The sequence below is a fragment of the Callospermophilus lateralis genome, chromosome 12 (genome assembly GCF_048772815.1).
Source record: "Callospermophilus lateralis isolate mCalLat2 chromosome 12, mCalLat2.hap1, whole genome shotgun sequence".
Taxonomy (NCBI): domain Eukaryota; kingdom Metazoa; phylum Chordata; class Mammalia; order Rodentia; family Sciuridae; genus Callospermophilus; species Callospermophilus lateralis.
This window is the reverse complement of record NC_135316.1, coordinates 25,009,695-25,032,388: the sequence shown is the minus strand read 5'-3', so window position 1 is coordinate 25,032,388 and position 22,694 is coordinate 25,009,695. Positions and strand designations below refer to the sequence as shown.

At 39.2% G+C, this 22,694-nt stretch overlaps 1 protein-coding gene across 1 annotated transcript; it reads right to left on the bottom strand.

Annotated features, from left to right (window-relative positions):
• Positions 1-5,718: 5,718 nt before the first annotated feature.
• LOC143411816 (actin-binding protein WASF3-like) lies at positions 5,719-22,626 on the bottom strand. The gene is made up of 9 exons (XM_077110703.1): positions 22,524-22,626; positions 20,913-21,008; positions 17,181-17,251; positions 15,052-15,133; positions 14,606-14,667; positions 9,087-9,247; positions 7,993-8,259; positions 6,327-6,691; positions 5,719-5,879 (listed from the first exon to the last, which is right to left on the bottom strand). The coding sequence occupies exons 1-9, from the start codon at positions 22,624-22,626 to the stop codon at positions 5,719-5,721; spliced, it is 1,368 nt and encodes a 455-aa protein (XP_076966818.1).
• Between the last annotated feature and the right edge of the window lie 68 nt (positions 22,627-22,694).

Genomic DNA, 22,694 nt, shown 5'->3' with positions numbered 1-22,694 from the left:
GACTAAGTGATAAAAATTATAACTATTTATACAAGTAAAACATGAATATCAAAAACATTATCATTCAAAGCATCCAAATGCAAAAGAGTACATGCCACTTTTTCCTCTATATGAAAATCTAAAGCAGGCTAAATTAATCTACAGTAAAAAAATTCTGACACCGGAGATGGAGAACCAGCTTCAAAGGGTATGAAGGAGTTTGCTGAGGCCACAGTAATACTGTGCATCTCGATTTGCATTATATAACTATGCACTGCTAACATTCACTGAATGGTATATATGAAGATGTGTTCATTTTACTCTGAAGTATGTTTTACTAAAACATATTAAATAAAAACATTAAACCCTAATATAATGATATGTACACTGAAGTGTTCAGGAGCAAACTGTAAATTACCTTGAAATGCATAAAAAATGAGATGAATAGGGCTGGGGATGTAGCTCAGTTGTTAGAGTGCTTGCCTCACATGCACAATCCCAAGCACCCCCCCAAAAAAACATGAGATGAATAGATATGAACAGATGGAAGTTTATTGAACATCTTTCTAGTAGGTTTCAATTTTTGCAAAATAAAATCTTGGGTAAAGAAGAATGTTAAGTAATTCTTGAAGGTCCACTGTGAAACAGGAGGACCAGTTTGAAAATATAAGAGTTAAAAGAGACCGAAGAGCTTGGAACAACTAGCAACACAAGCAATGGTCGTTTCCCATCTTTAATATGAGGCAGCTGGACTAGCACTAAGATGTCTTCTAAATATATGAACACAATATACCTAAGATCCTTTCTATATATGAGTATTATCTGAAGCATCAAGATGTTGAGATTAATGAAAAGTCAACAGGCTATAAATAGATTTTCTGTACATTTCAGTTATGGTAGACATATTATTGTGGCAGCATTCATTGGCTTAACTAAGGTGAAGGAGAGGTTCCCACCATCTCATTTCTGTCCCTCTTGTGGTACCTTCTTCCTCTGGGTCCTTCCATCTCACTCATATTTTAATATTTTTGCATGATCACTATACATTGTCCTTTCCTCCTTAAGGAAAATAAATGCCATCCCTCTATTGAGAAACTCCTTTCCCTTCTCTTTGCCCCTAACTTCTGCTCATTCTTAAATCTTAGCTTCCATTGGTCCAGAGACTAGACTTCATCCACTTTCTACCTCACTCCCAATTAGAGTACATGTAAAGTGATCTACATTATTTATTTGGCAATATGGAATGTCCTTATGATATACTTCAACTTAAGATTTTTTTATTTAACCTTATTTTGGTGCAAAAACAATCCTCATTAAGTAGAAATCATCCTTCAAAATTTGTATTTGGATCTTTTCTCAGGCTAGTAATATGTAGTCCCATTCCCTCTCTTGATGCTGGCCATGGCAGTGACTGCAGCTTCTGGCCTGCCTTGAAATCACAGCAGGCAAGAACTGATAGCCTATAGTATGCTGTGTTGCTAAACTGGGATGTGCAGTAGTTTGGATGTATTAATGCATTTTCAAGTTAAGACATTTTCAATTTATGATGGGTTTACTGGAATATAACTTCATTGTAAGTCAGGGAGCATTCACAATTTTGTGACTATGCTTCTCACGAGACAAGAAGCTCCACAAAGGCAGGGACTGGCCTGCTCACTCTTCCCCAGCAAGTGACCTGCAGATGTTAGTAACAGCTCACATTCACTGAGTGTGCTAGATGTCAGGCACTCTTCTGAGTGCTTTTACAGATTCATGCATTTCAACTCCTATTAGTCCCTCAAATATTTGTTGAAGCCTTTGATTTTGTACTAGAAATGACAATTACTCAAAAAAATACTTGTTAATATTGAATGCCAGGCACTGCAGGCAATAAACAGAACAGAGTAAATAGGAATTCTCTGCCTTCTTCACCGAGCTCAGTCTGGTGAGCCATACACCCAAATAAAGAGAAAGTCATGTCAAATAACAAGTCCCATTACAGAGAGGGTATGCAAGGTATGTGGTAAAATACTCCATGTTCTTAAAATCTGCACACAATTTACCTTTTGTTTAAAAAGTAACTTGGAAATCCATCCATTATCTTATCACTTAACAAGGAGTTGCTCATTGCCTAGTTAACTGGGCACTGTGCTGGGGCTCTCAGATGCAAGACAAATAAGGATGACACAAAGCACACAGTCTGGTGGAGGTTACACAAAGAACTAACAATGTCATGTGACGTGTGTTAGGGCAAACATATCTACTGCTTGCATCAGCAGTCCAAGGCAGTTGTTACAAAGAATTAAGTTCCAGTCTGTCTTTCCTAACAAGACCAAACATACCTACCCAATCTGGATTCTCATTACTTCCAACATGAAATTCCTTCCCCAAGTTGAGTTTCATATCATGCATGGTCCCCTAGTTTTCTCATATGTGAAATAGAATGCCCATCTTAAAAGATTTTAAGGGGTAAGCAATGAATATTCACAAGCAATGGATACTACAGAGTACTAGTCTTTATTATTATCAGACCAAATGTGGCCAAGACCTTCATTGCCCCAGCCTTTAACTTCTGAACATGTTGCTTCTGTTCCCAGAATGGCTTCTCCTAACTATACTACTACTTCCTTGTGGCACTCACAGAATTCAATCTGGACTTACAGCCACACAAACATTATGCAGAAATTTAAGTGGAATCATTGTCGAATCGTCTGTTATCTGATAATGAACATGCTACATAAATATCTTATACAATTTCCAACTTCCTCCTAAGAGTCAAACATACAACAGAACCTTGTAGGGTTAAAAGTGTAATTTTATTTAGATGTTACTTGTACATAATCTATAGTAAGATATACAAACAGATTAAAAATTGTTTGACAGGATCTTTTTAATACCACTTTGAATTCAATTTACAACAGCATTGGTAATACTGCAAGATGACACATACTCTGCTTCATAAAACAAAAATTACTTGCTACTCTGGCTGATACATTCCAACTAGTCTGTAATGGATTAAAATGTATCATGTATTTTAGTTGCAAATCATTACAAAACGTTTACAACCTAGCCACTTGGTGCTCATAAAAGATTTCGATGTGCTAAAAATTTACTGAAATGAAAATATTAATTTTCTAATAGGATCCTATGTAAAGAAAATCAGAAGTGTACCAAATCTTATGGTTTGGGGCTAACAATGCAAAAATCATTTGCCTGCTGCTCAGCCACATCATGCTTGTGCAGTGACATGTGGATTTGGGCATCTTTCCAGCCTGTCTGCCTGAGTCTGTGCCATGAGGAAAATGCTTATGAGATATTCAACTTAACACACATGGAGCAATACAACTGGGGAGAATTTAAAATAATCTTAAAATTATAACTATAATTTAAAATGTAAAATTTATAGAAATAAAATATACTGTTAAATGATTTTCTCCATTTGTTTTGGTAAATACTTTTTAAAAATGGAAACGGAAAATTCAAACTCTTCACTTTGTTCTTTGTAGGGAATACCATATTAGAAGATTTAAATTTAGACCAAACCAGATTTGTTGAAGATACTCTAAAATAATCTAGACTGGATTTTAGTCATTTTCCATTCTCTTATAGATAATAGAACACAAGAGGGCAAAAGCTTTCTCACTAGTCATAAAAACAAATTAAAAATAACTTTTTTATTTAAACTACAGGAAGACAACTAGTAATTAATAGGCTCATGAATATTTATGAATAAAGTGCCACTAATTTTATTGTAGTAGGATATAAATAGAAGAAATTCTGAAGTGAATAGTAGCTGACGGTGCTCCCTCCATCCAGAGAAGAGAACAGCCAGAAAACAAAGAATCATTGCTAAATCCAGGTTTCTGATTATACAGAATACTCCTAACCCAACAGTAACAATGAAGGCAAACTATTACAATAAATACAGAATAAGACTAAAACTGGTAGAAGTACCAAGAATAATGCCAACACAGTAGGTCTCTGCATTGGAAAAAAGAGAAATTTAGAAATTCACTAATAGTTGCTAATATTAAAAAAAAATCATAGTGATAGCCAAGTAGGGCCTGCTCAGGAGGCATACACCAATCAGCTGTGCAGCAGAGAGGACTTGAATGCACAGCCAAAAAAAGTGGGTATAGACATATATAGAAAGTGGGTATAGACACGAGACTTTGCAGTTTCAAAATCTATGTGACCAAAACCCAGTGTGCAGGCAGGCATCATACAACAGCTGCCCCAAGTTAAGAGGTATCCACACAGAGACACAGGGGTGATGTGGGCAGCTGGCTGATTTCTCCAGAATTCATGAACAAAAATCATTTGTTACAACATTCTCCCATCAACTCACAGATCTCAGCTGCAGCTCAAGATTCTTTCCTTTGTTGGAGCTGAGAGTTCCTAGCACCTGCAACCTATTGGAAGTACTGCAGATAGGCACAAACTCCACAGCAAGTGAAGGACCTTAGCATATTTTTCCTATCTACAACCCAAGTCTGGGACAATTATTTATTCTAAACAAGCATTTGTCCTTATCTAGAATTACAAAGTAGAAGCTGCCATTCTTGAGTCTCCCTGGTAGCATGCCTGAGCCAGGTCTATGGGATCACCATGTGGAAAGGGGAATAGGGTGAGCGGAGCTGAAAGCAAGGTGCTTTGCCACCACTAGGGATCAAATCAAGGTAATCTTGTGAGATACATTTTTTTAAATTTAATGTGCTAACAACAATATGAAAGAAGAGAACTGTGTGCTTCTAGGACAGGGCAAAGGCCCTGCATGGGGCTAACCCCCAATCTGCCACAGCACCTTGAGAAGTAAATAGCTGTCACTATTTTTCACTTAAATGTAAACTTTTAAAATTCTGACCAAATGGAGTGGGTTGCCTTTGCATGCAGGGCCACATGTGGTAGCTCTGTCTAGCTGGGGGCTATACTCCTAGATGGCTCACAGCTGTTCTGGCTGCCTGGTGCCCAAGCCATCAGGACTAGCCAATATTTTAAGTGTGAACCCAATGGTCCCTAAAAGGGAAAAAGACCTTGTGTTCATTTGCATTACTACTGAGCCGCTGAAACTTCATACAAAAATCACCAACAAGCATTTATTAAGTGAATCTCCACAGGAAACCTGCCTAAAAAAGGCCCTTCCAATTTCACATTTGACAAGTGCATGAAAAGGCAATAAAATTATTCAGTAGAACATTTGAATTCACTCAGTAGCTTCCAAATCAAGAAACTGAATGCAGAAACATTTGATTCTCCTGTTGTTAGACCTTTCCCTCTACAACCAACTTCTTCTGAAACACATAGTAAAAATGAAAAAAAAAAAAGGCAAAACAGTGTCATTTACTGATTGGAAGACATCACTCTTGACACAGTCATTAATCTTGCCAAGACCTAATACCAGGCAGCTCACAGACACACAGCAAGTCTACAGAATCTTAATGATCAATAAGGGTAAAGTAAATACTTTCATGGCTAAGAGGGAAGCAAGATGCTGTTTTCAGAACAATGCAATAGTTACAGCATATCTCCTTGTGTGCAGCAGGATGTGCTATATTTAGTGGCACTTAAGTATTACACAGTAAATACTGAAAAAACCCAGAAATTTTGGATGTGCAGAAGCAATATCACATTATTAATACAAAAGATGCTAAGCTACAGGATTATAATACCGCTATTTGGGTGCTGAAACCATCTGAAATCCCCAGTGAACTTCCACACACACTGAACCGGTGGTCCACCTGCCACCGTCCCTGTGTGGCCTTAGTCAGACCAGTGGTTCTCGTCAAACTCAGAGTCGTCATTGGAGTCGCTGTACTCTACAGCAATGCGTCTGGATAGGATTGTGGCCACATCATTTCCAACAGGCTCCAGCTTGGCCTCTTGCTCACATTGCTCCTGCACCTTTTTCAGCTGAATTCCCAGAGACACGACATAGGGGTGAGAATTAAAATGTTCTGATTGCTCCAGAAGGAAAGAAGACTGAACAGGACTACTGGACTTGGTTTTTCTAAGTTTAAGGACAAAGGTTTTAGAAATTTGAGGAGAGAAAAGGGTGTGCAAAGTCCATTTTAAGAAGATTAGTTGTGACTAAGGTGCACATGAACACCTCAATGGAAAGTTCTAGAGCCACACTGTTCCATATGCCTGGCGCTAGTCTCTTCTCAATTCTTTATCATGATATGCATTCCTGACAGCTACAAAAAAAACTCCTAATATTAAAAAAAATCAAACAAGCATCCTTTGACTCCAAAAAATCATTTAATGTGTAGAGCTATCATTTGAAGGCAACAAGGTTGAAGTGTGCTAGAGACCTAAAGAAATCTCTCTATAAGGAAGGCTGTGTATATGTGGGGTGTTCCACTTACCAATTCTGATGGCAGCAAGGAGGTCACTTCGAGCATCACTTATCGGGGGCTGTGCAGGCTCAGGACACTTTGCCTCAGCTACAGGGGGGCCATGCATTGGGGAGGATGAAAGAGAAGAGCCGGGGCCAGGAGGGCCTGGTGGGGGAGGTGGTGGACCTGGAGGTGGTGGTGTTGTGAAGAGGATCCCAGCTGAGGGCGGATGAGGAGGAGCTGCATATGTGGAACCAGCTGATGCAGGAAAGGGGGGCTGCATGGGGATCTGGAGAGGGCTGACAAAAGCAGTTTGTGCTGAAGGAATCATGGGTGGAGGTGGAGGAGGAGGTGGTCCTGAAGGGTTGTAATACTCAATTATCTGTGCTGGGAGCATCCTAATAAAGAGATGAAACAGAGTCACCAATGTAACAATAAAGGGCCATGTCCCCGAGTTCTAATATGCCTAATCAAAGAAGTTCCCCCAGATACAATGCCCCCTACCATCCAGACTTCAGTCACTGCAGGATGCACATGCCCACTCTGTGGTTCTGTCATTTTACAGTCCTACATTATTCATTATGATGAATGCAAGACTTATTGAAACACACACACATACACACACAAACACACAATCATTGAAGAGGAAAGCACCTTCTGTGAATACTAAAATAATGTAGTTGCTGCAGAAGAGCAATGGCATCCTTCATCCTGGACATCTTAAAGGGCTTAGAAACTTGTCTCCTGAGGGCTGTGTGGCCAACCACATGAGGAAAATCCTATATTCTCTAGCCCAGTTCCATGGAAGCCCTGGGACCACAGCACCCAGTAGCATGTCAAAGGCTTTGAAAAGTTCTAAGCCAAGAAATCAGCTGATTTCTGCTCAGTCAAGGGTTTTCCCAGTCAACTGGACCACAGGCCCTCTCTGTGCCTGAAAGCAGCTCTCTGGGAATCCTGGTTCCACCAGGGAACAAAAAGAATAGCCAAGTCTAGGTGGTCTCCCCTTTGAGGGCTGAGAACATACATTTAGAAAGTGACACCAGTGGTCTGGGTAAAGAACACACATTACAGAAGCATATATTCAACTTCTCTGGGTACTGAATCTGAGGGTTAAGACAAAAACAGAGCTAAAGAAACCCTATTAAAGTCAAGGAGGGAGCTTGATTTGATGAACATGTGAAAAGGAAGGTCTTTTTAAAGAGGTATTAGAATTCTAACCCAGACAGAAAAGGAGAGGGCCTGGGGGAAGAACAATCTAAGGGCCCAGAGGTCAAGAAAGTTTATAGAGCCAAGTGTGCGAAGTGATGTTACAGGATTCAGTCACCTGTGATAAGCATTCTCTATGGTTCAACCAGGATGTGTAGAGAAATTTGAGAATTTGAACAGTTTCACAAAACAGCATGTCATCCTTTATCAATACCTGATTTAAAGATCCTTTCAAACACATGTAAGTATGTATGCAAAGAGAACACATATACAGGAACACAGAAGTCAACCTGGAATTTAGCTGTAATAAGGTAGGGTCAGTAGCACACCTATTTTATTTAACATAGAGTAGGATACCACTGAAGTGTCTACATCTAATTAGTCTTGACTATATTCTGATATCTAAAATATCGAGGTTAAAATTCTTCCACAATACATTAAGATTCAAATGCAAAAACAAGTAGCAACTAAAGTACAAGGAATACTGATTTACCCATAATCTGCTGGAGCCATTGGTGCAGAGGCTTGGGACCCCTCTGGGGCCTGGGGTGGTGGTGGTGATGGCGGCTGCTGAGGTCTGTTTAGGGCCATGTGCCTCTCCAAGGCAGAGGGGGGCTGGTACTTGTGTTCAGGGGCCTGGTTTGCAGCCCCAGGTGGTAGTGCATCACCGGCAGTGTAGGAAGGGGTGACCAGCTGGGGGTGCAGAGAATGGTTGGGTGTAGCCAGATAAGAGTAGTCTGTAACATCTGATGCATGGGATCTGACATTGGAGAAAAAGGAATGAAAGAAATTTAAATTGTTTAAAAAATTTCCCTATTAGGCAGAAGCATATATATGAATAACAACATTGCCAAGTCACAGAAATCTATTTCTTTAACTATCAACTAGGTCTAGTCCCATGAGAGCTTCCAAGCAACAACATAATTACTATCTTAGCAGCAAGCCCCAGTGTTACATGGATTCAGATTCACAGCTTTGAAGTGAATAAGTCAGACAGAACAGCAAGCAGGAACCAGCAGAGCCTCGTTTTCACAATATTTCATGTACTTCTTTTCTAAGAGACATGACTACAAGATGAATCTCATTTCATTTAGAAACAGCATCTCAGACAGGATTTCGGTGGCAATGAAACTGACAGTATATAATTAGAAGATACAAAATGGCAGGTGAACTGGGTAAATATTAACAATAAGAACAGAAAGAGAAATGCAGAATGTGATGGAGTGAACCATGTTTTTCATAACAGAAGCAATTATTTAACCCAAAGAGAAAGAAGCAATTTGGTACACTATGGAAAGGTCTTCTTGCTTTCTTTGAACACATAGTCAAGTGTAAAACTCTGAAAATGGAAATCACATATTAGTGAGAAGAGTTCAGAAAGATGCCAGGTGCTGGACGCTGGATAAGCCCCAGAAGGAGAGGATAGACTTGCATGTATGGCATCAGCTTGACCACAGGCATTAGTAACAGTCACACACTCGTGGCCTGGGTTACTGGACACGTGTGAGTAGGGACTGCACATACTCTCATGACACTGAAGCAGGGGATGGCCTGGAACTGGGAATCCAAAGAAAGAAAATGACAAACCCTCTGGGCATTCTGTCCTCTTTCGTGCTCCCTGCCTGTTTCAGTTTCCTTGCGTCACTCATAAATTCAATGCCCATTTTCCTTCTCTCCCACTCTTCTTTTCTTGTTCTGACTTTTATCACATGTACTTGCTGGTTCCTGTTAGGATTCAGCTTGTGTTTCTCTCACTGAAGGAAACAGGCAAACACATTGGGAATGTGAAGGAAAAAGGGAAGACGATACAAGCTGAGTTTCCATCTCTAAGATTTTAGACAGAAGCTTCTGCTAACTGGAATTCTGTGTGGCATAGAAAAACTTGCTAAATCAAAAAGTCTGTCCCAGCTTTCCTTCCCTAATTGCGGTATAATAATAACCAACAACTCATTTTCCTTTCTTAATTGCAGTATGAATTCTAGATTATGGTGAGCACATGAAGATGTCTTCTGAACTCTGCAAACTTCAAGCAAATGCATTAAAAATATTTTTAATGGGAGAGGAATCTGGCCTATATTTAGACTTAGTACATTTAAAAACCATAAATACCTAAAATTCTGGGGTCATTGATGATTCATGCTAAGGAACTGTGTCAGTGACTATGTGCACCATTTTTTTAAAGGAAATAGTCATCCAGCAAAAAACAAACAAACAAACAACAAACACACAAACAAAAAACATGGAATGTAAGTGCTTCTTATGAGATGCATGGCAAGAAATTGTAAATATTGTGGCATAATTGAAAGTGCTATTCTGGTAAAGTTGTTTTGCAATGTAGAGCCAAATGAAGCCAAGAAAAAGGGGTTAACCAGATGGACAGACATAAAAGCAGAAGAAACAAATGTTTGAAGGAGAAATGAGAGCTGAAGATTTCTACAGAGCAGGACTTCGGTGACGAATGGCCACTGCAAGGACAGGATGAGAGGAGCAGAAGGGATTGGTCAGCTGAATAGTGAAAGATCAGGGAACAGGGAGATGATAGTAGCCTGGAGGAATAGGAGACTAACCCAGGTGGGAAGGTGGAAGTCGGCTAGGAGCTATGATGTCAATGTGGAGGTGAGTCCTGTGGTCCTGAAGCTCTCTGATCATCAGTAACCATCTGCTGCAGAAAAAAAAAAAAAAAAAACAAAAAAAAACAGACGGGTGAAGACAATAAAGAAACAGGAAGAAGTCAGTCCAGCATGGTGGGAAAATCCAATAAATTTCTAGGGTTTTTAAGGTACACAGGGTCAGAACACCAATAACAGGGCCCAGAATTGATGAGAGAAAACAAGGATGTTACACATGGAGGTGTAATGCTTCCTGAGTACACTGAAAGAAAGAAAAGAAAGCTGGTTTTCAGGAGTGCAAGCATTTCATCAATGCTCAGAACTTAAATTCATACTTAGAAATAAAACATGTCTGACATTGTTCAGAGAGAGGGCAAAAACTTAAGATCAGCTTATGTGAACTAGGCTAAAGTATATTAGTTACATTAATGGCTCATACACATCATGAAACTTGATATTAAATTTTCTTCAATATCTTAAATACATTGATGAGGATACAACCATTAAAAAGTCATGTTTCTAAATAACACTTAAGACATAAAATATCATTTTTTAAAAGTTAAAAAATGGTGATTCCAATTTTGTAAAAGAAAAAACAAATATGCACCAGGACAAAAGAAGACTAAGGAGAGACACACCAAAATGGAAACACTGTTTTTTTCTGGCTGATGGAATTATGGTTATTTATAATTTTAATATCTTTTCCATAATTTCCAGGTATAATTAGTGTATCTCATTTCATAATAAGGAAAAAGTTTAACACTCAGTAAAATAAAAATATAAAACTTTTAAAATTAATTTAAGAGATATATTCTAAGTTCAATGATGAATTATATAGCTTATTTATCTCTTAGTAAATAATGTATACAAAAAGTGAGAGGCCATGGGAAATAGTATGAGCCAAAACAAAATTCTGAAGAAACAAAATAAACAATTCTATTTGCTTTTTGAAAAATAAGAGAAATGGGACTGAAGCGGGCCACCCCGCTCTCCTCGCCACCAAGGCGGCGGGCACGGGGCGGCACTGAGAGGCCTGATCCCTGCAGCACTGGTGTGCAGCATTGCAGAGCGGAGCAAGCCAGACGCACCAGGACTCCTGCAGGCTCTGGGGGTTCATGTTGTGGGTGCAGGTCTACTCCCGCAAGGGACTTTGCATCCTACTGGGCGCCTGTCTGGCGGCGCCCCCCATCTTCCAGTCCTCCGAGCGTGCCATTGCTGGAGTCCTAAGTCTCTGCCTGTTGCATGAGCTGCGAACAGCCGAAACGGATAGTGTCTGCTGTAAAGCATCTCTGGGTGAATGAAAAAGAAAGAAGCTCATGATTTCTACACAATAGTTTTTCCTTTACTGTACTACCTCCCACTCCTGGTATTCATTGTTATTTTTCATTTCCTCTTCATGCCCCCAACTTTCTTAATAAGACACCTATAGCTCAAGAATTAAAACCAAGAATCAACAAATGGGATGCAGTCAAACTGAAGTTTTTTCTCAGCAAAAGGAATAACCTGTGAGGTGAACAGGGAGTCTACATCCTGGGAACTAATTCTTACCCTTCACACATCAGATAGAGCTCTGTTTTTAAGGGTATACAAAGAGTTCAACAAGATAAGCACCAGAAAAAAAAACCACAAATAATCCAATTAATAAATGGGCCAAGGACCTGAACAGACACTTCTCAGAAGATATACAATCAATCAACAAATTTACAAAAAAGTGCTCATCATTTCTAGCAATCACAGAAATGAAAATCAAAACTACCCTAAGATACCATCTCACTCCAGTAAGAATGGCAGCTATCATGAAGACACACAACAAGTGTTGGCGAGGATGCGGGAAAAAGGTACACTTATACACTGCTGTTGGAACTGCAAATTAGAGCAGCCAATTTGGAAAGCAGTATGGAGATTCCTTGGAAACCTGGGAATGGAACCACCACTTGACCCAGCTATTCCTCTTCTCCGACAATACCCAAAAGATCGAAAAACAGCATACTACATGGACACAGCCACATCAATGTTTATAACAGCACAATTCACAATAGATAAACTGTGGAGCCAACCTAGATGTTCTTCAGTGGATGAATGGATAAAAAAATCTGGCATTTATACACAATGAAATATTAATCAGCACTAAAAATAATAAGATCATGATATATGCAGGAAAATAGTTGACATTAGTGAAGATTATGCTAAGTGAAGCTAGCCAATCCCCCCCAAAAAATGCCGAATGTTTTCTCTGATATAAGGGGGATGACTCAAAGTGGGGTAGGTAGGGAGAGCATGGGAGGAATATTACCTCTAGATAGGGAATAGGGCTGGGAGGGAAAGGGATGGAGAAAGGGAATAGCAAGGATGGTGGAAGGAGACAGTCATCATTTTACAAAATACATATATGAAGATGTGAATTTGGTGTCAACATACCTTATATACAAACAGAGATATGATGAATTGTGGGATAAAGGTGCATTAAGAATTGTAATGCAAAAAAATCAATAAGAGAGCTCATATAATGGCATAATTTGGCTTGAACATACTTTATATACAGCGTTACAAAAAATTATGCTGTGAAAGGATTATTATGAATGTAATGCATTCCACTATTGTTATGTATGTAAGAAATTTTTTAAGAAAGCAGTATGGAGATTCTTCAGAAAACATGGAATGGAACCACCATTTGATCCAGCTATCCCACTCCTCAGATTATACTTGAAGGACTTATAATCAGCATACTATGGGATTGCAGCCATGTCAATGTTTCTAACAGCTCAATTCACAATAGCAATAGAACAAAACTAGGTCCCCTGCAATAGGTGAATGGATAAAGGAAATGTGATATGTATCTTCACTGGAATATTACTAAGCTTTAAAGAAGAATGAAATTATGGTATTTGCCAGTATGGAGTTGGAGAATATCATGCTAAGCAAAATAAACAATCCCCCCCCCCAAAAAAAAGGTCAAATGTTTTCTCTTAAATGCAAATGTTAATTCACAAAAAGGCGGGTGTGGTACTAGAGAAGAATAGATTGACCTAAGATTTGATAGCAGGAAGTAAAAGGAGGGGAGGGGATATGAAGATAGAAAGGATAGTAGAACAAAACAAACATTATCCATTATATATATATATATATATATATATATATATATATATATATAAAATTATAAATATATAGTTTATATATATATATATATATATATATATATATATATATATATATATGAAATCATGACCAATGTGATTCTCCAACTTGTACACTCAGAAAAAATGAGAAATTCTATCTCATCTTTGTATGATATGTCAAAGTGCATAAATGTATTCTATTGTCATGTATAACTAATTAAAATTAATATAAGATTTTTACTTTTTTATTTCTTTCATTGCCATTTATTTTTTTTAATGTGATATATACATATATATATATATATATATATATATATATATATATATATATATACACACACAGGTCACATATATATGTCTTCCCATTTCTAGGCTTTTTAAATGAAAATAGTCAATTTTTCTTGCTCTACTTTTTGAGGGTTATAGGGTTTTGGATAAGTAAATTTGGATTTTGTTTTGTATTGTCTATTTCACTACTCTATTTCACACTCTTTCTCCTTTCATTGCTAACAGCCAAATTCTACTATACTCTTTCATTCTTCCTTAAAATTCTTACTTCTCTATATTAATTTCTCCATCCTCAGAACCAACATATTCTACATCACCTCTTCATTTGCCCTAATCATCACATGAAATTGCAAAAAGTTTTCTACCCTCCTATCTCTACTCTGCTTCTTTCCTCTTCCTCAACTTATCCTTAAGATATATTCACACTAAAACATGTATAGATTCCAGTTTTGGATTTTGGATTTGATACATACATGAGATAATGGTTGCCTTTTAAAATGTTTTGCTTACACTCGTAAAGGCAGTTTTGCACAAAGATGAGTGCCCACATTGACATTGGCCATTTTTGTATCCAATCTTCTCTTCAAATTGGGGATACAAAAGAATTATGAATGGCAGCCTTTTAGAGGTTTTCATATATGTCCACCATTTCAATGTTTTCATAGATGCCTTTACAAAGAACTTTTTAAATGAATTCAAGTACAAATCTGTGTCCCCAGAACATGATGTTTTTTTCACAACTCTACCTAGCTAACTTCTTTCTTGCCTTCCTCCTTTCCTCCACTCTAGTACTTTTCAAAAAGAACCACTACCATGGTGGTCTCCATCTGTCCATGACTGACCATATGATTCCTAAGTCCCCAATGGTGGTAAAAAATGCCAGCATTCAATAGGATGTTCAATTCTGTATGTGGCTATTGGACCATATAAGTTTATTGGTGCTGAATCAAGGTAGCTCTGCATGACTTAGGACTTCATTCCTGAACACCATTCTTACTGGAAGAAAGAGGAGGAGAGTGAAATAACTTGGCACTACATCTCACACCAGTTTGGTTCCAGAAGCTCAGAAATTGTTGTGACATCTATAATATGCTTCTCTCTCTCTCTCTCTCCCTCCCTCTCTCTCTCTCTCTCTCTCTCTCTCTCTCTCTCTCTCTCACACACACACACACACACACACACACACACACACACATCACCTGAGTTTCTCCCCTTCACAGTTCACACCTGCTTCTTTTCTCTCCATTTAGTCCCTGCACTCTGCCTTGCTCATTCTTCAATCCACCTTCTACTCTGATCTCCACTGTTTCCCAATATTAGTCTCCTCAGGTATTGAAATAGAATTAATTCTTCAAATTATCTGATGACACTCTGAATTTTTACCTACACTCAAAGGGCAGAAGATGTACTCCTTGTTACCATTCACGTGTGTAAGCACTACTTAGAACATTCATGTCTTCATCTATTCAAATATTCTGCTGCTTGGGATTTAAATAAATATTCTGTACAGTGAAATCTTTTATACTGTGAGGCTCTTACCTTCCAGAGTATGTGTTTCCTTCTCAAATGCATCCTCACAAAAAACATCAAAGCACTCTTCTGAACAAATCTCAGAGACTCTCTGGCAAGATTAATATCAAAATTAGTATCACTTAAAATTAATACCAATAATTGATTCTGAATCATTATTCAAAAACAGAAATCTCACTTGCACTTTGAATATCAGTAAGAATAAAAAACTGGACAAGTATGTCTTCCAAAATTATGTTTGTAAAGAGAACTTTACATATCCTCTCCCATGAAGCCTAACTTCCAGTTTCACATGGCTACTAACTCAGTCTCTGAAAACATACTGTCTGATAGGATTAACTGTGCAAAGATACAACACCTGTCACACCTAACCATACTCAAAATTTTCTAGCATAAAGGAAAAATAATATTTAAAATATAACTGAACACATTTTTACAAATTCACCCAATATCAGCCAGCATTAAACATTGAAAACATTCCAAAGACAGGTTATTTTATGATAGAATCACAATAGACTGTAAGACAATTTGAATTATGGTATGCTGAAATAGAACAGTGTTACCTTGGCCTCATTTCGCTAAACAAAAACTTTTGAGATCTAAATAAATTTTGGAGAAATTTTTACTGAGAGGAACACTCATTTCACAAGATGCCAATCTTGTGAAGAAAAAAAAAATCAAAAAAGGTTTCTTCAAAAAGGAACAAAAAGGTTTCTTCATTTTGCATTTACCTAACTTGTGTATAACAATGAGGTAGAGAATGTAGCACTTTACAGTTAGGAAACACCTAAAGAAATCAAAAACCAAGGTAAAAAAATGGCAGTGTGAAGGAACACCATGCTTCTCAAATTCCCACTGGACTTGACAGAGATCAATCAGGGTGGCTACATGATGAAATGGCTGTAGAAATATACTGCAGGACATCTAGAAAGAGCCAGACATCAGGGGAATCCCAGAAATACTGGTTTTTTGAACTATAAAAGCATTGACAATGAAGTCAACTTCAGCAGTGCCAGGGCAAAACTGGCTAGCATGAAGAAAGAAAGCTGCCCTCCAGGAATCTCAGTGAGAGAAGCCCAGCCATTTCAACAATAGCTCATGCCACTCAAGTCAAATGAATGGTTTTCTGTAAGGATAGGCCAAGGTTCTGCCTAACAAGTCAAGGGAACATGGGTGCACTGAGGATCCCTCCCTGAACTTTCAGAGTACTTGGTGAGGACCTATCTTCCCAAACGCTCTTTTTTTCCTTGAATACAGTCATGGCAGATCAGAAAACCAAAGACTTTGATTTCATATTTCCAAGAACCACTGCGACATAAATTCAGTAGGCCAGAAGACACCCAAAAAAATGGGGGGGGTATTCTTTTTCTACAAGAAAAACTGAGAACATATTTGAATGAAATGCCTTTCCTGATTGCATTCTCTGCAGATTCATTGTTGGTCTATGACACAGCACTAATTTTTTTATTAATGTACATTTTCACAAATGCTGTTTCTCAACTTATTTATTATTTCTAGGAATATTTGATGGAATTTCTAGAATATTTGAGATCCAGAAACCTATCTTCTACAAAGAGTGATATTGTCACTTCTTCCTTTTTTATTCTTGCCATTTGTCTCTCTTGCCTGACTGCTCAGGCAGCTACGTTCCAGGAAGGAATCACTTCTCTACTGGAAGGTGGACACCAAAAACAAGGCCTAGTAAACTCCATGACCCTTGATTAGAGGCTGGTTCTATAAATCTCAAATTTAGAGCCACAAGAAGTGACCACTCTTAAAAATGAAGCCATTCAGTGGCCACTGCTATAATATTTGTTCAAAATCATAACCAGCTGTTAATAAGTCTCACATTGGATCCTTAGTCATTGATCAGTTAAGGAGGTTATCCAAACAAAAGCAGAAAACACCCAGCAAGTTTTTGCCTCAGTCCCAAGCAGAAAGCAGGGCAGTAAGGTACCATGAATTCTGAAATGGTTTGTACACTCATAACAATTTCAAGTTCCTTTAGACTTAAGCATTCAGTGATGGTCTAGGCATGATGAGAAGATTCTGAGTGGTAATTTTATAGGGCTTACTCTTGATAATTAAACAAGGAAAATATAGGGAAGTCAGGAACTGAAATGTCCAGGTTTACCTACCTTTGGTTTCTGCTTCTTAGAACCATTATGGGTGGTGCCCCCTTCCTCTGCTGTCCCATCAAAATGTGGTTCTGTTGACAAATATGCAGATTTACAGAAACTAATTAGAACATCTTGAAAGGTGATCCTGTGTCCTAATGGAAATACACAGGTCTAACAGTAATTCACTTCTATTCTCCCACACATGCATTTATGTGCATCTTCACTTTTAGCTGCACATTGATTTTAATATTTATGTGGCTGCTGTGTGTGAGTGATCCTGGAATGGAACCCATGGACTTTGGCATGCTTGCAAACATGCTGCCATGGACTTTCCTCCCTAGGGTTCTTATGCAATTTTCAGAAACCATCTCTCTCAAACACCCGTGATGGCTTGAGATCTGCCATCCTCCTGCCTCAGACCCCACAGAGCGGGGAATACAGATGTGCATAATTTGATCAGCTCACATGACATAATTGAATATGCTGAGTGGAATCTGGACTTTAAAAACCTCTTAGAAACATACTAGAAGTCAATCTTTGAAATCACACAAGGGCTCAAAGACTCACTACTCCAGATAATTGGAAAGTCCTCAGAAACACAACTGAAAACCCCCTTAGAAAAATAATTCACAAGGTCCACCCCACTGTACTTCAGAAGAGTAACTTTCAAACCACCCCACTTCACTTCTAGTGGCCTCCAAAATGACTGATAGGGTCGCTTTCACCATGAGCCATGAGTGCCTGTTTCCTTCCTTCTGAATGGTTCCTGTCTTCTATGCTGACAAATTGCTTGTCTTCTTTTCTGACTCCTGTGTGAAGACTTCCATAATTATGGCGCTTGTTGCTTAATAAGACTGCTATTACCAGGAGGGAGCTCAACAGATTCATTGCCCAGTGATGAAATCCTCAATGGCTTGGAGTGACAAGGTATTTCTATGTGAGTGTGTACTATATAAGCTTTGACATATACCTATGTAGATTGTTCTTTTTAGGCATGAAAGAGACTAGAGTGTACTTTGACATATTTACACAAATACAGAGTGCATTTTCTTCTAATTCGGATGTGAAGCTTGTGATGGGACATGATCTAAGCAAACAGGTCCAATTTTAAAATATCAAACGTCAAAGGTTCCCTACCATAGGTGGATGCTGAGAGACACAAAATAAGTGAGGGCATGTGGAAGCGGGAAAGTGATAAAAATATATCTTCTGCATATTCAGAACAGGGAAATGAAGAAAAAGGAAGGGGACAGGAATTAGGAAAATCATTGAAATGAATCTGACATGAATTTTTCTATGCACACAGACTGATACTGCTTTCCTTGCTTCTTGGGTCACACATTAGGAAGTTTTCCACTGGATGTTTAAATCACATATTGTCAGTGATTCCTTTATGACTTTCTCCTGGTGACTTCTGGATTGCAGGGAACAACATCATCTGTCACATCCTCCACCAACATTATCAGTCACCATTTTCAAGTCGGGATTGAGAAGTACATGACCTGATAGTTGACAGAGTGCATGGTATGTGCTAGCATGGATAAAAAAGCCCAGATGGGGTGGCTTTTCTGGATGTAGGGCCAGAGCTGGGTCTCTGTGAGTGAGGTGTGCAGCCAATGGTCGGAAATGGTGATAGCAGGAAAGGGAGTTGCAAGAGAGAAAGACAGTAATTCAATGGCAACTCCGTGGCTTCAAACAAATACAGGGAGTGACGAGGAGTCATGACAAGTGACTGATAGGACAGGGCATAGGGATACATACTCTGAGATAGGCCCAATTGAACCTCTGAAAGGTTTCTTGTTAACTTGACAACACTTGGACAGCCACATGGTACACCTTGGATCACGCTCCTTTATATGTGCACTGGAGCTAGAACAGGACACATTTCCTGGGCACATTGAATGTGAGAGGCCTATGAAAAATTGGTGGTGAGTGATTGGAAGGCAACAGCACAATATAAAATTGATTCACACCTGGACTGGTGCAGACACCTAGAGGACACTAAGTCTGCAGTGCCGGTGAACAATCAACATTTTAAATGAATTCAACTACAAATCAGTATCCCTGGAACATGACATTATTTCACAAGGGAACAAGAGATATCTAAACAGATGGGAAATGCACTACCTGAGTGGTTTCAGGGTTTTGTGGTCCCCAGGCGGTTTCTGGGCTTCTCAGCTGCCTATGTTGAGGAAAGTGTTTTTTGTGTTTGGTGAGCGATGTCGTAAGTCTTGGATTGATTTACCAAGTCCACAATGATTCACAAAAGCTGGCATCCAGGCTCAGTGGTAGAGCAACTACTTCACATGTCAAAGTCCTGGGATCAATTCCCTCCCTTCATAATGATTTTCAATGCAGGAAATAGGAACATGATCAAACGCATCACTGTCATGAAGGAGGAACTTCGGATGGACAGCCTTAGAGACCATGTGAGAAAATTATTGCCTATGTCCTAAAAAATATGATACTTTTCTATCGGAAAGAGGAAAAAGGAGACATATACTTACATAATGTATTAAATTAGTGCAGATTGAAGCCTACAAAAGAAGGAGGTAACTGACTGAGGAAATCGGAGCATAAAGCCCATCACTGGTGTGATTCATCAAATAATACACTGGGTGTCATGGTAGAACACAATTTGAGTTTTGTAGATGGCATCCTCATATGCTTCACAGGCTCACCACCTATTCCAGCATTCAAGCTCCAATGCTGACTTCAGTGTGTCAGGAGCCTGGCACTACTGCCTAGCTGTCCACGGAACATATGGGAACTTTGGGAAAACGTAGAAATTCCTCATACCTGTTTATACATCCCTAAACATGTAAGAATTCCAGTGGCAGATCTGGGGTTTTATACCCATTTGAGATCATGGTTGCCAAATGGGGATGCAAAAGACTTACAATGGGGAGCCTTTCAGAGGGTTTCACATAGGGCCACCATATCAAGGGTTTTCATAGAAGTCTATCCAAAGTCCTCTTATGGCAAAAGGTACCTGATGTGACAGTCCTGACATCCTTCTTTCAGACACCCTTCCTTGCTTTGGCTTTAGTTGCAGGAGAATGTGTCAATCCAGTGGGAGGCTGGATGGGTTTGGGAAAATGACAGTAAATAAGTGCTGTGGAGGTACTGCAGTGTGTAGGTAATTGAAGTGCAAAGTGCAATTACCTTCAAGGAAGGAGATGTCTGAGATACTGAAAAGGAAAAGAGAAAGAGAGTCAGTTAACCATGCATGTGACAAAACTCACCATACCTTCCTATGGTATTTAGAAGGAGCTGGACATGCATGCTTACCTTTGGGAATGATTGCTTTAATGTTTGGCTTTGTTTGGGGATTTGTGCTTATTTCCTCAATTTTGCTTCTCCAAACCACAAGGCTGAATTGTACCACAACAAACAAGGGCATTGATGTAGGATGAAGGAAAACAAGCCATGAAGTCTCCAACCATGAGAGTGATTCTGAGAGTCACAAATCAAAGAGGAAAGAGAATCCATGCCAATGTAAACATGCCCAGTGAGGGAGGATGTGGTGGCAGATATTTTGCTTGTGACATATCAGAATTCGGAAGTTCACTGCACTCCCAATAGGTGTTCTTATTCTCCCGATGAGCTAGAAGTGAGTGAGTACCAATTGTGTAGAGTCCAGTGAAAGGGGTCATTCATTTCTGTTCAAAGAACTTTAACTAAACAGATTGGCTGAGATATACAATTTTAGAAGAAGGGCTCCTTAAAAGCATTCTTGATTTCCCTTACCCATGGGGGAAACCAGTGTGCCTTCAAATCTCGCATCCTCTGCATTTGCCAATGTGAGTTTGCTTGAGACAATTATAGAAGATAGAGGGCCCAGTTCTGAGAAACAATGGAATGTAAGATTAAAGTCTCAAAGTGTGGTAATAGAAAGGGAAAGTGTAAATTCTGTTGATGCAGAATGATTTCATACTGATACCTTTGGGTACCTAAAACTTGTGGGATTGCTCATGAAAAATAATTGTCTTGATACTCAAAGTATAAGCCCTGCAAAGACTTCTGTTCCCAATGGTTCTGCTTTAATCTATCTTGGTCATCTTTCAAGGATTTTCTTGAAATGACTCTCTCACAATATGAGCTCTGAAGGGGTGAGGTGTCACTCAGGAGTAGAGCACATTTATACCTTTCTAAAAGCTCTGCATTTGACCGCACTATGCCCTCCTCCCCAGAATAGGGGAAAAAGAGCTATCTTTGTGGGGAAAAAAAGTCAATGCTTCTAAAACCATAGAGAGATCATATAAACCTTTAACATCACTGCAAAATACAGGTTCTTGGCCTGGTAGAGCAGCATCTGGATATGACTTGTTCAAGTGGGACCCCATTCTACCATTCTCCTCTACTTCCAGTCATCTATGGACAAATTGTCCTCTTAAATTTCACTGGAGGGAGACTGAATGAACACAGCTGACATACATTCTCTGCCTCCTCCCATCATCTCAAGATTCACCTTGCTAAAATCTTTCTTGCCTTCCTGCTTTCCCCTACCCTTGTGCTTTTCAAAAAACAACCTCTACCAGGGTGGTCTCCATCTGTCCCCTTGATTGTCTTTGGATGGATTTCTCCCACTCACTCTTTCTTCCGAAAGTAGCAATAGTACCTTACCAGTACCTTTCCTTTTGTCGCGTGCCATGCTCAGAAATGAAAAAAAAATCTGTGCCTTCTGTTCCTCAGCTATTCCCCATGGCTCTTCACTGAGGCTTCTTTAAGGACAAGTCCATTTCCTTACTACTCAGAATGTGCTCTGAGGTCCAGGAGCATTGGAATCACCTTAGAACCTCTTACAAGGAATTCAAGACCTGCCAAATACAATGCATATTTTGAACCTGGTCCCCAACAGATGACGCACGAGAGTGGAGACATATGGTCTGTAAGAGTCCAATCCTAAATCCTTCACCACCAATTGCCTATTTGGAATTGAGCCACCCTCTCCTCTCTACCAGTTTCCCCCAATCAAAGCTGTACAAGGAGTCAATATTTCCAATCGACATTTGTTCAGACTGTGGCTTGGGAGATCTATCCATAACCAACCCTAGGCTTTCCAAGTCCACAAGGGTGTTCAAAAAAATACCAGCATTTCATAGGATGTTCAATTCTGTATGGGGCAGTTGGAACATACAAGTTTACTGGTGGTCAATCAAGGTACCTCTGCATGAGCTGGGACTTCCTTCCTGAATGCCTTTCTCATGGAGGAAGACAAGAAGAGGGAACAACTTGGCACTACATCTCATGCCAGCCTTGGCCCTAGAAGTTCACAAGTCTTTCTGCCATCTCTAGTATGCTGCTCTCTGTAGCTCTTTCTCACCCATCACTGGAATTTCTCTTCTTCATGGTGCACACCTGTTGCTTGTCTCTCCATTGTCTCCCTGCACTCTATTCTGCCTTGCTCATTCTTCAATCCACTTTGTACTCTCCACTCCAGTGTTTCCCAACATATTGCCATGTTCCCATTACATCCAAATCAGACACCTGACTTCAAGGCTCAGTAATTTGGCAGCATTGGATTCTTAA